The sequence below is a fragment of the Dendrobates tinctorius genome, unplaced genomic scaffold, assembly GCF_039654945.1.
Source record: "Dendrobates tinctorius isolate UK_male_01 unplaced genomic scaffold, ASM3965494v1 ptg000011l, whole genome shotgun sequence".
Classification (NCBI taxonomy): Eukaryota; Metazoa; Chordata; class Amphibia; order Anura; family Dendrobatidae; genus Dendrobates; species Dendrobates tinctorius.
In genome coordinates this window covers 116394818-116407780 of record NW_027361679.1, presented here as the reverse complement: position 1 = coordinate 116407780, position 12963 = coordinate 116394818, and the positions used below count along the sequence as shown (strand labels likewise).

The 12963-nt window shown below is 43.5% G+C and overlaps 1 protein-coding gene across 8 annotated transcripts in view; it reads left to right on the top strand.

Annotated features, from left to right (window-relative positions):
• The window catches only part of LOC141049788 (CTD small phosphatase-like protein 2-A), a 239192-nt gene that overhangs the window by 1102 nt on the left and 225127 nt on the right, over positions 1-12963 (top strand). The window contains exon 2 of one of the 8 annotated variants that reach the window (XM_073546612.1): positions 6727-6773. The exons of 5 other annotated variants lie outside the window; for them this stretch is intronic. In XM_073546612.1, coding sequence (XP_073402713.1) covers positions 6729-6773 — 45 coding nt within the window. In that variant the 5' untranslated portion in view covers positions 6727-6728. Of the gene's footprint in view, positions 1-6726; positions 6774-6810; positions 6896-12963 lie in introns of those variants that run through there. 2 more of the 8 variants (XM_073546583.1, XM_073546564.1) reach the window with 2 other exon arrangements.

The following is a 12963-nucleotide window of genomic DNA, read 5'->3' as shown; positions in this document are numbered from 1 at the left end:
TGCAGAAGTGGTGATGTGCTTCTATTATACTTTTCCTCTGATTGTTCCACTTCTGGTTTTGGCTACAGATACTGTGGTAAAATAGTGAACGTGGCCTAACTTGGATTGTTGCAAGCCCCATTCAGGTGAAACCGCTGTATTACTTTTCTGCTGTGTGTCCGTATACCCTAATAATAAAGACCACATTCACACGTCTGTGTGTCCTGGTCAGAGTCTGGACCTTGATGCCCAGATGTGGGTTTCAAAACCCAAACTCAACTGCCTCAAGGCCTATGTAAGACTGTCGGTAATGCAGGCCTGCGGGTGGTTAATACTTCACAATCTGTATTCCGACCTCAACAGACAAATGGCATAGCTCCCAACTATTGAAGAACTGAAAGGGGGATAGATCATGCGGCGCGTCTAGGTAAATTTTGGCCACACTTGAATCCACGCCCATTTACCATTTTTCTCCCCTGGCAGGAGGAGTTGTCAGAGGGGCGATGGTAGTGAGGGACATTCAGCAGATGCCCATGACTGCAGAGTGTAGACCCAAATCCAAGACTGTCCACTGTAAACGGGACAGTTGGGACTAGCAATAAGTGGATGCTACCTGGCAGATGGACGGGAGGCCGTGAATCACTAACCTTTAAGGCTGTGTGCACACGATGCAGATTTGCAGCGGTTCTGCAGCGGATTTTACCGTGCAGAAACGTTGCATATCCGCATTGTGATGTACAGTAGCCTTAAAATCAATGTGAAAAAAAAACCGCTGTGCAGACGCTGCGGATTTTTCCGCGGTACAAAATCCGCAGCATGTTACTACTTTTGTGCGGTTTTCCATCTCCTCTGTCACCAAATCCGCAGGGGGAAAACTGCGATGGAAAACCGCACAAAAACCGCATGGATAATGGAAGAAATCCGCAGGAAAAATGCAGGTCATTTGACCTGCAGAATTCTTCCATTCTGCACGGAAAAATCTGCAGGGTCAAAAAGTACGTCTGCACTCAGCCTCAACGTCCCCGGCGGGGCTTTTGATCACCAAGGGCAGGTGCGACATATCTGTGAGTCCTGCTCATCTCTAGTTGAGGCCTGTGGATCTATTTTTTTTGCTCCTTCATTCACAGTCGGAGACACCTGAACTTTATCATCTTTATGTATAGCTTCACTATATGACATCCAGTTTTTTTGTGTCTGTAAGGCCGTGTTCACACGTTGCAGAAATACTGTGGGGTTTTTTCTCTGAGGATCCGCACCAAACTACACTAACAATTTTCTGCCCCTTATTAGGGTGTGTGCACATGTTGCGGATTCTGCTATGCATCCGCAGCGGTTTTGGCCCTGCGGATCCGCAGCAGTTTCTGCTGCATTGTACAGTACCTTTATTTTCTATGGAAAATGAAAACTGCAGTGCACATGCTGTGGATTTCAATCCGCAGCATGTCACTTTGTGCGGAATCCACAGCGGTTTCACACCTGCTCCTTTGTACAGGTGTCAAACTGCAGGCTAATCCGCAGATAAAACGCAGGTCTTTTGACCTGCGGATTTAGCCAAATCTGCGTGAAAAAATATGCAGCACAATCTGCAACGTGTGCACTTACCTTTAGGCGGGTTTCACACGTCAGTGTTTCCGGTACGTGTAGTGACAGTTTTCTCACATACCGGAGACACTGACACACATAGACCCATTCAAATGAATGGGTCTATGCAGATGTCAGCGGGTTTTCACAGGCCGAGTGTCTGTGTGCAAAACACAGTCCTCCGTGCTCACCGACGGCGCCAGGAAGAAGCGCTACAGTAAGCGCTGTTCTCGGCGGCTGGTGCTGACCACGGCTGTGATTCTGCTCTCCTGCTCTGCCGGCAGGAGAGCAGAATGAATGAAAACCTGACGTGGGGTTTTCATAACCAACCAGATGAAACTTACAGCTGGGGGCTGCATCCCTTAGCTGTCAGCTTCAGCCAGGTTGGTTGTGAAGAATAGAGGGGTTCCCACACTGTTTTTTTAAAATTATTAAAATAAATAATTTAAAAAAACGACGTGGGGTCCCCCCTATTTTTGACAACCAACCTGACTAAAGCTGACAGCTAAGGGCTGATATTCTCAGGCTGGTAAGGGGCCATTGATCTTGAACTCCTCTATTCTTCACAACCAACCTGGCTGAAGCTGACAGCTAAGGGATGCAGCCCCCAGCTGTAAGTTTCGTCTGGTTGGTTATGAAAACCCCACGTCAGGTTTTCATTCATTCTGCTCTCCTGCCGGCAGGAGAACTAGGGTTATTAAGGAAAATGAGGGGGAAAACAAAATAAAGGGATAGAAGGAAAATGAAAAATACTGGTAGGTACAGTATAGGCAAGGGAAAGGGGTTACCATACGTATACAGTATAAGATACCTTTATATATAAAACATTTAAGGGTCTGTGCACACGTTGTGGATTCTGCTGCGGATCCACAGCGGATTTGGCCCTGCGTATCCACAGCAGATTCTCCTGCAGCGTACAGTACCATTCTAATCAATATAAAATAAAAAACGCTGTGCACATGCTGCGGATTTTTCCATGCAGATTTGCTGCGGATTTGAATCCGTAACATATCAATTCTTTGTGCGGAATCCGCAGCGTTTTTACACCTGCTCCATTTTAGGAATCCGCAGGGGAAATCCGCAGAAAATCCGCAGGTAAAACGCAAGTAATTTTACCTGTGGATTTAGCAAAATCCGCAGCAGAATCCAAAACGTGTGCACATACCTTTAGGTTGTGTTCACACGTTGCGTTTTTTTCTTCAAAAAATCCACTTTAGGCTGTGTGCCCACTCTGCGTTTTTTAAGCATTTTTGATGCGGTTTTCAGGGTCAAACCGCATCAAAAACGCTTAAAAGAAGCATCCCATTCATTTTAATGCATTTTGGCCTTTTTGTGCCAATGGATGCATTTTTTTTTACCGCTAAGGAAACGCTTAGCGGTAAAAATAACGCAGCATGTTCATTTCCGCTTAGGTCCGCGTTTTTGGCTATTTTCTATAGTCCAAAAGATGCGCGAAAAAAACGCATAAAACGGGCGTTTTTTGGGAAGCGGACCCGTTTCCTGAGCGTTTAAAAATGCTAACGTGGACACATAGCTTCAAGAACGCTTAAAAGAAGCTTCCCATTCATTTTAATACATTTTGCACTTTTTGTGCATATTGATGCGTTTTTTCCGCGAAAAAACGCTTCGCAGTAAAAAACGCAGCATGCTCATTAATTTCGCAGAAAACTCCACATATACGATACACTTTATTGATCCCAAGGGAAATTATGGTATCACAGCAGCGTTACAACAACATTACAAACAAAACATTAAGAACAGCATTACTACATTACAAACAGGATTACATAGAGTAATTACCAGACACAGATCTTGCACGTGACTAACCACAATACGTAACAAGTAAAGGTACACAGCTCTCTGATCCTTTACATTAGTGCGCCGGCCCTAGGTCATAGCCATCTTTCACCCTTAGTGAATTATTATACATCCCCTTAGCAGTAGGCACAATCTATTTCCTGAATGTCTCCTTTTTGCACTTTAGTAGGATTAGACTGCTGCTGAATGTGCTCTTCTGATTCAAGAACTGCCCGTATAGTGGGTGTGTACTATTGTGCATTATAGCCCTACACTTCTTCTGAATCCTATCTTCCACTACCTCCTCAAAAGAGTCAAGATGTAGGCCAACAGCTGCACTTGCCTTCTTGATAAGTTTGTTGAGCTTATTAGCGTCAGCTACTCGCACACCGCTGCCCCAGCAGATGATAGCAAAAAAGATGGTGCTCGCTACCACGGACTGGTAGAACATTTCCAGCATTTTACTGCACACATTGAACGACCTGAGCTTCCGCAGAAAGTACAGTCTGCTCATTCCCTTCTGTTGAACCTTCTCTGTATGACACCTCCAATCAAGTTTGCTGTCAAGGTAAACCCCCAAATATTTGTAGCTCTGAACCCTCTCTACCTCCTGGCCAGCAATAGTGATCGGTAAGTAATCATCTTTTCTCCTTCTATAACTCACCACCATCTCCTTGGTTTTCTTTTCATTTACTTCTAGGCAGTTAGTCTGGCACCAATCTACAAAGTCAGAAACCACCCTCCTATATTCCTCCTCACCCCAGTCCCCCACAATACCCCCTACAATCGCTGAGTCATCTGAGAAATTTTGGAGGTGACAGAGATCGGATTTATACTGAAAGTCAGCTGTATACAATGTGAAGAGGAAGGGTGACAGCACTGTACCCTGAGGGGCTCCCACACTGCTCCGTACACTGCCAGATACTACCTCTCCCATCCTTACAAACTGCGGCCTGTCCATCAGGTAGTCGCTTATCCAGTTCACCATCCCCTCATCCACTGCCATATCAGTCAACCTATTTCGTAATAAGAGCGGCTGTAAGGTGTTGAAAGCACTAGAGAAGTCAAAGAACATGGCGCGCACTGCAGTTCCATCATTGTCCAAGAATTAATGTGTTGTATGTAGAAGAGATACTACAGCATCATCCACCCCCAATCTCTGCTGGCACGCAAACTGCAGGGGGTCAGTGTAGGCCCTCACCCTCGGGCACAAGTAGGCAAGTATTATTCTCTCCAATGACTTCATGGCATGCAATGTTAAGGCCACTGGACGTTAGTCATGTAGGGAAGTTGGAAAGGTGATCTTGGGATCTGGCACCAGGCAGGTAGTCTTCCACAGCACTGGTATTCTCTGGGATTGTAGGCTCCTGTTAAACAGGAGCTGAAAGACATTACACAGTTGGTTTGCACACACTTTTAGGACACGTGAACTGAGGCCATCAGGCCCAGCTGCTTTGCCAATGGCTGGTTTATGAAATTCTTTCCTCACATCGCTTGAGGAGACAGTGAAGGCGGGCAGTTCATCATCCAAAGTCAATGCTGCCGATGGTTCCTCAGCTCCATCCCTTATTCCTGGTGACACAGCACATGTGTTTATAAATCTGTTGAAGAACTCGTTCATTTCATTAGCCATGGGCAGATCCACATTCCCACGCTCTGACCTAGCCTTATACCCAGTTAACTGCTTCATGCCTGACCACACCTCCTTTCTTGCTATTTTCTATGTGTCTGGGGACACACGGAAAAAAAAAAACGCGATTTCTGGGAAGGAGTCAGGTTTTTATGCAGAAATTTTCTGCATACGTGTGCACATAGTCTAAGAGGTAGGAGGGGAAGAAAAGGAATGGGAAAGAATAGGGAAAGGGAGAACAACTGTTAAACAGGTGGAGAGAGAAGCAGATCGATAAATACTAACATTTAAATAATGTAAAATACTGTTTGCGCAATTCTAATAGCGGGCGCAGTTTATGCTACATGTGAACAATTTCTAAATTTCGAAGCAAAGTAGACGTAATTCTATGAAATCTCCGCTCTCTGTGGTCTGAAGACGCTACTGAACTCTGCGGTTTTTGTACATTTATTTTCTCTGTAGGCTTCTTCTGAAAAAATAATTTCATATGGAGAAAAAAAGCCATTGCATTTTTAAGCGCAGAATCAAGGCTTTTCTATAGGCATAAAAAAAACGCAGAAAACACGTCATAATCAGAGAAGATTGTTACTGCGTCGTCTGATGCAGGCAAAAGCAGAAAGACTGCACGCGACGAGTGAACATGGCCTCAGAGTTACAACTTTTCTACATTTTTGTATGGGTTTAATAGAGAAAAAATATCAGTCACGCCATTTTTTTTAGGTCATTTACCGACCTGCCTAATTAATCTGATCGCTGACACCAAAAATGTCTGTGTTATTTGCTGATTAGTGATGTTAAAAAACACACACATTAAAATAGCGTTTTTCATTATCAAATGGTTTTTTATCATTTTTATTTTTAGTAATTTTATAGGATGAAAAAAATGTCTTATTCTCCCTCTAGAATCCGTACATCCATTGTACACAGCAATGTATTTCTATCAATATAATCTGCCTGTAGTCAGAGCCTGGAATACAGACCAAGTACGCAAAATTGTGCAAGCTCATCATGAGAGCTTGTGGCTCAGCACCTCAAAGTGCATCTCTGTAATGTTAAGGTTGTGGGTTCAAGACCTGGATTGACTCACAGAAAAATATTTTTTGTAATTTCTTATTATTTTTAATACAGTTATAGAAACACAAATCCTTTTTCTTCACCTCAGTATACAAGCACCATAAGAATACATTGTGTATATAACACTGAATTTCTATGGCTATGTATACTTCTGGTCATATTGCCTGCAATATAGAGGTCAAGAAAACCAAATTCTCCTTCCTCCAGCACTATGACTGGTAAAGCAACAGACTGCAGTCACTGAGTTGTGAGTTTGAGTCCTGGGGAGACCAATTACAGGAGGGATAAGAAGTGACTATACAATTTAATGTATGCACTCAGATGAGAGAATCAGCACCACCCCTACAACAGAAGGAGCTACAGGAGCAATGAATACATCGGAGAGGTGAGTACAGAAGCCAAGAGAACAGTTGAGATGTGACTGGACTGTCCTGCAGAATCCTGGACAGCTGGGAGATATGCAAATTAGTGTATGTAGCCCAATGCTGTGTGCCCACAATGAACTTTAGATGATGCAGATTTCCTGCACATACTAAGTAAATTGGATTACTTGTCTATTTTTGACGCTTCTTTTTTCCTCTTGCTGATGTGTCATGCTTTGTCTGAAGCTGCTCTGTTTTTGATACCTCCTGGTATTTGCCTTTGTCAAAACTTTATTTATACAGTGATGCGTGAATTAGATGAGATTCAGCCACAGAAACGCGCTAAAAAGGTAAGTGTGTTTTTTTTACTTGCAGATTTTCCGTATTTACCACAAGTCTATGGGAAAAATTTGCACATAAAACAAAGCGTACCTGAAATTGAAATGTTGTGGATTTGAAACGCGCACCGCAGGTCAGTTTAATTAAAAAGTTAATAAAAATAAAAGCACAGTGTTCATGAGATTACTATAAATCCCACCCAATTTTGCGTGAACTTTTCTGATGCAGCGTCAAAAATTTAACGCAGACACACAGGCTTAGGCCTCATTTAGAAGTCCGTGTTGCACCTGTTTTTTATGGGTACCACACATTCCCATTATAATCTATACTGCTATTCACATGTTCATATTTTTGATGGACCGTGTGTCCCGGTAAAACACATGGAGACAGATGACAAGGGCCAATATAAGTCTATGGATCTGTGCAATACCCATAAAACACACAGCTGACATCCTTGTACAACCAGTGTGGCATCAGTGTTTAACCCTTTTCCGAGGTTGGGCGTAATAGTATGCCCACGTCGGAATGCCTCCCTTTGATGTGGGCTCCAGTGCTGAGCCCATATCTTTCCTGGCACACGTCAGCTGTTTGGAACAGCTGAAATCTGCCTCTAACAACCGCGGGTGGAATCGCAATCCACCTCTGGCTTGTTAACCTGTTTAAATACCACTGTCAATCTCTGACAGCGGCATTTAACTTGCGCTTCCAGTAAGCTCGTCGGAAATCCCGCCCATCGGTGACCACATCATGTGATCGCTGGTCACCGATGAATTGGCATGACAACCAGAGGTCTCCAGCAAACCTCTATGGTTGTCATAGCCGGATTGCTTTGAGTGCCGCCCGATGGTCGGCGCTCATAGCAAGTGAGCATTTCTGCTACATACAGGCAATCTGATCATCGCCTGTATGTAGCAGAGCCGATCAGACAACTGCAGCTTCTAGTCTCCCATGGAGACTATTAAAGCATGTAAAAGTAAAAAAAAGAAATCAACCCCCCCCTTCGCCCCATTAAAAAAATTAAACAAACACATATTTGGTATTGCCATGTTCAGAATCGCCCTATCTATCAATATAAAAAAATTAACCCAATCGGTAAACGGCATAAAGAGAAAAAAATTAAAAACGGCAGAATTACGTTTTTTTTGGTCACCACTACATTGAAATAAAATGCAATAATGGGCGATCAAAATATCGTATCTGCACCAAAGTGATATCAATAGAAACATCAGCTTGGCACTCAAAAAATAAGCCCACACCCAGCTTCAAATGACGAGCAATGTCTCAGAAAATGGCGCCATTTTTTTTTTTTAACCAAAGTTTGGATTTTATTTTTTTTTACCACTTAAATAAAAAAATAACTTAGACATGTTTGGTGTCCATGAACTCACAATGACCTGGAGAATCATATTGGCAGGTCAGTTTTAGCATTTATTGAACCTGGTTAAAAAAAAAAGTGTGGAATTGTACTTTTTTTTTTTTTTTTTTTTTGCAATTTCACCGCAAATTTTCTTTCCTATTTTCCTGTACACAATATGTTAAAACCAATGGTGTCGTTCAAAAGTACAACTTGTCCCGCAAAAAAACTCAAACACCTTCACACGGCCACTTTGACCAAATAATAAAAGTTATGGCTGTGGGGAAAAAGGGAGTAGAAAAAAAACAAATGCAAATACCTCGTCGTTAAGGGGTTAACCCCTTCGCCCTAAAGCCTGCTTTCACCTTCCTGACCAGACCAATTTTTACAATTCTGACCACACTGTCCCTTTATGAGGTAATAACTCTGGAACTCTTCCATGGAGCCCGGTGATTCTGACATTGTTTTCTTGTAACATATTGTACTTTATGGTAGTGGTAAAATTTCTTTGATATGACTTGTGCTTATTTGTAAAAAAAAAAAAATAAATAAATTTGGCGAAAATGTTTAAAATTTCACAATTTTCACAGTTAATTTTAATACCCTTAAAGAAGAGTCATATCGGACAAAAAATAATAACATTTCCACGTCTACTTTACATCAGCACAATTTTTTAAAAACTTGCAAAACCATTTTTTTAGGGACCACCTCACATTTGAAGTGGGTTTGGGGGGTCAATATGACAAAAAAATACCCAAAAGTGACACCATTCTAAAAACTGCACCCCTCAAGGTACTTATAACCACATTCAGGCTGTATGCCCACGTAGCGTCTTTTAAGCGTTTCCGCAGCGCTTTTAGGTGCGCGTTTCTGCTGCGGAAACGCTTAAGAAAAGCATCCAATTAATTATAATGGAATCCGCACATGTTGTGCTAATGGTGCGGTTTTTTTTCCGCTGCGGAAATGCTAAAGCGGAAAAAAATGCAGCATGTTCATTAATTTTGCGGAAACAAATACAAATTGCAATTGTATTGCAAAAACGCATGCGAAAACTCATGCAAAAACGCTTAGCAAAAGCCTCAAAAACGCTTACAAAAGCGCTTCATAAAACGCATGCATTTTCCCGGGAAGAGGGTGTGCTTTTCCGCTCAGCAATATTCTGCATCAAAAACGCTACGTGGGCGCACAGCCTCAAGAAGTTTATTAACCCTTCAGTTGCGTCACAGAAGTTTTTGGAATGTGGAAGGAAAAAATAAACATTTACTTTCACAAAAAATTTCCTTCAGGCCTAATTTTTTTTTTTTTTTTTTACTTTCGCAAGGGTAACAGGAGAAAATGAACCACAAAATTTGTTTTGCAATTTCTTCTGAGTTCACTGATGCCCTATATGTGGTTGAAAACTACTTTTGAGATGCAGTGCAAAGCTCAGAAGGGAAGTAGCGCCATATTACAGTACGGATTTTGCTGCACTGGTTTGAGGCTGCCATGTCACATTGACAGAGCCCCTGAGGTGCCAGAACAGCAGAACCCCCCAATAAGTGACCCCATTTTGCAAACTAAAGCTCTCAATTCAGTGATTATATTGACACCACGGGTGTGTCACAGAATTTTATACCATTGGGCAGTGAAGAAAAAATAATTTACATTTTTACCAGCACAATTGTGTGTTAGCCCCAAATTTTATATTTGAATACTTGGAAAACAGTAAAAATGGCACCAAAATTGGACCCACAATTTCTGCTGAATGTAGAAATACCCCATATGTGGCTGTGCAGTGCTGCTTAGTCATACAGAGAGACTCGCAAGGGACGGAGCGCTATTTGCCTCCTGGAGCACAGATTTTCCTACAATAGTTTGCAGACTCCATATACAGAGCCCCTAAGTGCTCAAAAGGCAGAATCCCCCCTCAAGTGACTCTATTTTGGAAATTATACCCCTTTGGGAATTTATCTACAGGAGTAGTGATGATTTAGACTCCATGGATGTTTTCCAGAAATGGGCAGCAGTGGATGTTGCTGAGTGAAAAATGCAAACTGCCATTGTAGTGACCAGTATGTTATGCCAAGCTCATGCTTCTGGAGACACGCACCCATAAATTGGGCAGTCTCTCTTCACTACAAAAGTGCCAAACATGTTGGCGCTAAATGTGGTTTAGGTACACTGTGGGCCTCAGAAGGGAGGTGGGCAATTGGATTTGAGAGCTCTGAATTTCTTTTGGAGGGTGACGAGTCATTTCACTTTTCTAGAGCCTTTTTACTACCATTAACGTGGAAGCCCCCTATACTTCCATTAACAGATAATACACCTGAGTGGGAACTTGATTTTTTTGTGGATTGAGTTGAAGCTTTTATTGGGAACTTTTTAAATAATGCTTGTGGTTTCTATCTAAATCAGAGTGACGTGATTCAGATGAAACCCCCAAGGCAGTAAGTAGCGTAGCTATCTGGGGACAGAGGGGGCCCCGAGCTCTAAGGGAGCCCACTCGGAGTTACGCTACTGTAACTGTGTCGGCGTGCACAGTGTGCTGATACAGTTAGATTCTGTGGCAGAGCAGGGAGAATCGATCATCCCTGCTCTGCCGCCCGGCCGCTATATTCTCTTCTGTGTGCACAGGACCTGTGATGAGGTCACAGGAGGGGAGGAGTCAGGGGTCACATGATCAGGGGCCTCAGTGTATTAAGAACTTTGCTGCGCTGATTGTCATGGTGCTGTATGAGGGGAAGTTTGTGTGGGGTTAGGAGGGGTTTACATGGTGCATGTAGCCGAGCTGTGTGTGTACAAGGTGTATGGAGCGGAGATGTGTGTGTACGAGGTGTACGGAGTGGAGATGTGTATGAGATGAGCGAAGCCGTGTGTGTACGAGGTGTATGAAACAGAGCCCTGTGTGTACGAAATGTACGGAGCTGAGCCGTGTGTGTACGGAGCGGAGCAGAGCCATGTGTGTACGGGGTGTACGAAGTGGAGCCTCGTGTGTACGAGGTGTACAGAGTGGAACCGCGTGTGTATGGAACAAAACCACATGTATTTAAGGTTTACGGATTGGAGTCATGTGTGTACAAGGTGTACAGAGCTTGGCTGCGAGTGTACAAGGTGTACGGAGCAGAGCCGCATGTGTTCGAGGTTTACGGAATGGAGCCGTGTGTGTGCAAGGTATACAGAGCGGAGCCATGTGTATACGAGGCATGTAAAGAGGAACCATGTGTGTATGAGGTGTGCAGAGCCATGCGTATACAAGGTGTATGGTGGGAAGCATTCATGCCTCCCAACCGTCCCTGATCCAGCGGGACAATCCCGATTTTGAGTCTGCCCCACTGCCCCAGCTGGGAGCTTACTTTTCCCGCGGACACAGGAGTACACGGCGGAGCCCCGAGGAGCACTTTAAAATTCGCATGTGATGATCAACCGGAAGTGATGTGCTAGAAGCAACCTCCCTCCGGCTCTAATTGACACACTTGGACCTGGGTGTCTATAAGACACTCAGTCTGTTTCAGGGAGTCACCAGTGATATTCACTTTTTACCTTGTGAAGGCTTGGAGCTATAGCAGTTGGCTTACACCCTCTCTGGTGCTCTTGGAGGTCATTTGGTGTTGCCTCTCTGGAGTCTGCTCAAGCTTTAAACCATCTGATGCCGCTGTCAGTAGTGATGGCGGCATAGATGAGCATCGCGCAAGGAATGAGTTCAATGAGCGCTTCCATCAGGACAACGCGATAAGATCGTGTTGTCCTTGATAGTCTCCATGGAGACCCCCAGCCCCAAGATGGCCGCAGGGTTCTTCCGGGTCCTGCAGGAAAGGTGGCTTCGAGTGCCTGCAGAGAGCAGGACCTGAAACGCCTCCTTCCCTGCCTGTCAGTCGTTGCTCCGATTATCTGCAATCTGATGTAGTAAAGTGATATCCCAAGATGGGAATAGGACAACTATATACAGTGCCTTGCGAAAGTATTCGGCCCCCTGGAACTTTTCAACCTTTTCCCACATATCATGCTTCAAACATAAAGATACCAAATGTAAATTTTTGGTGAAGAATCAACAAGTGGAACACAATTGTGAAGTTGAACGAAATGTATTGGTTATTTTAAATTTTTGTGGAAATTCAAAAACTGAAAAGTGGGGCATGCAATATTATTCGGCCCTTTACTTTCAGTGCAGCAAACTCACTCCAGAAGTTCATTGTGGATCTCTGAATAATTCAATGTTGTCCTAAATGACTAATGATGATACATATGTATGTATGTGTGTGTGTGTATGTATATGTGTGTGTGTGTATGTATGTATGTATATATATATATATATATATATATATATATATATATATACACTCACTGGCCACTTTATTAGGTACACCTGTCCAACTGTGTGTTAAGACTTAATTTCTAATCAGCCAATCACATGGCGGCAACTCAGTGCATTTAGGCATGTAGACATGGTCAAGACAATCTCCTGCAGTTCAAACCGAGCATCAGTATGGGGAAGAAAGGTGATTTGAGTGCCTTTGAACGTGGCATGATTGTTGGTGCCAGAAGGGCTGGTCTGAGAATTTCAGAAACTGCTGATCTACTGGGATTTTCACGCACAACCATCTCTAGGGTTTACAGAGAATGGTCCGAAAAAGAAAAAAAATCCAGTGAGCGGCAGTTCTGTGGCCGGAAATGCCATGTTGATGCCAGAGGTCAGAGGAGAATGGGCAGACTGGTTCGAGCTGATAGAAAGGCAACAGTGACTCAAATTGCCACCCGTTACAACCAAGGTAGGCAGAAGAGCATCTCTGAACGCACAGTGCGTCGAACTTTGAGGCAGATGGGCTACAGCAGCAGAAGACCACACTGGGTACCACTCCTCTCAGCTAAGA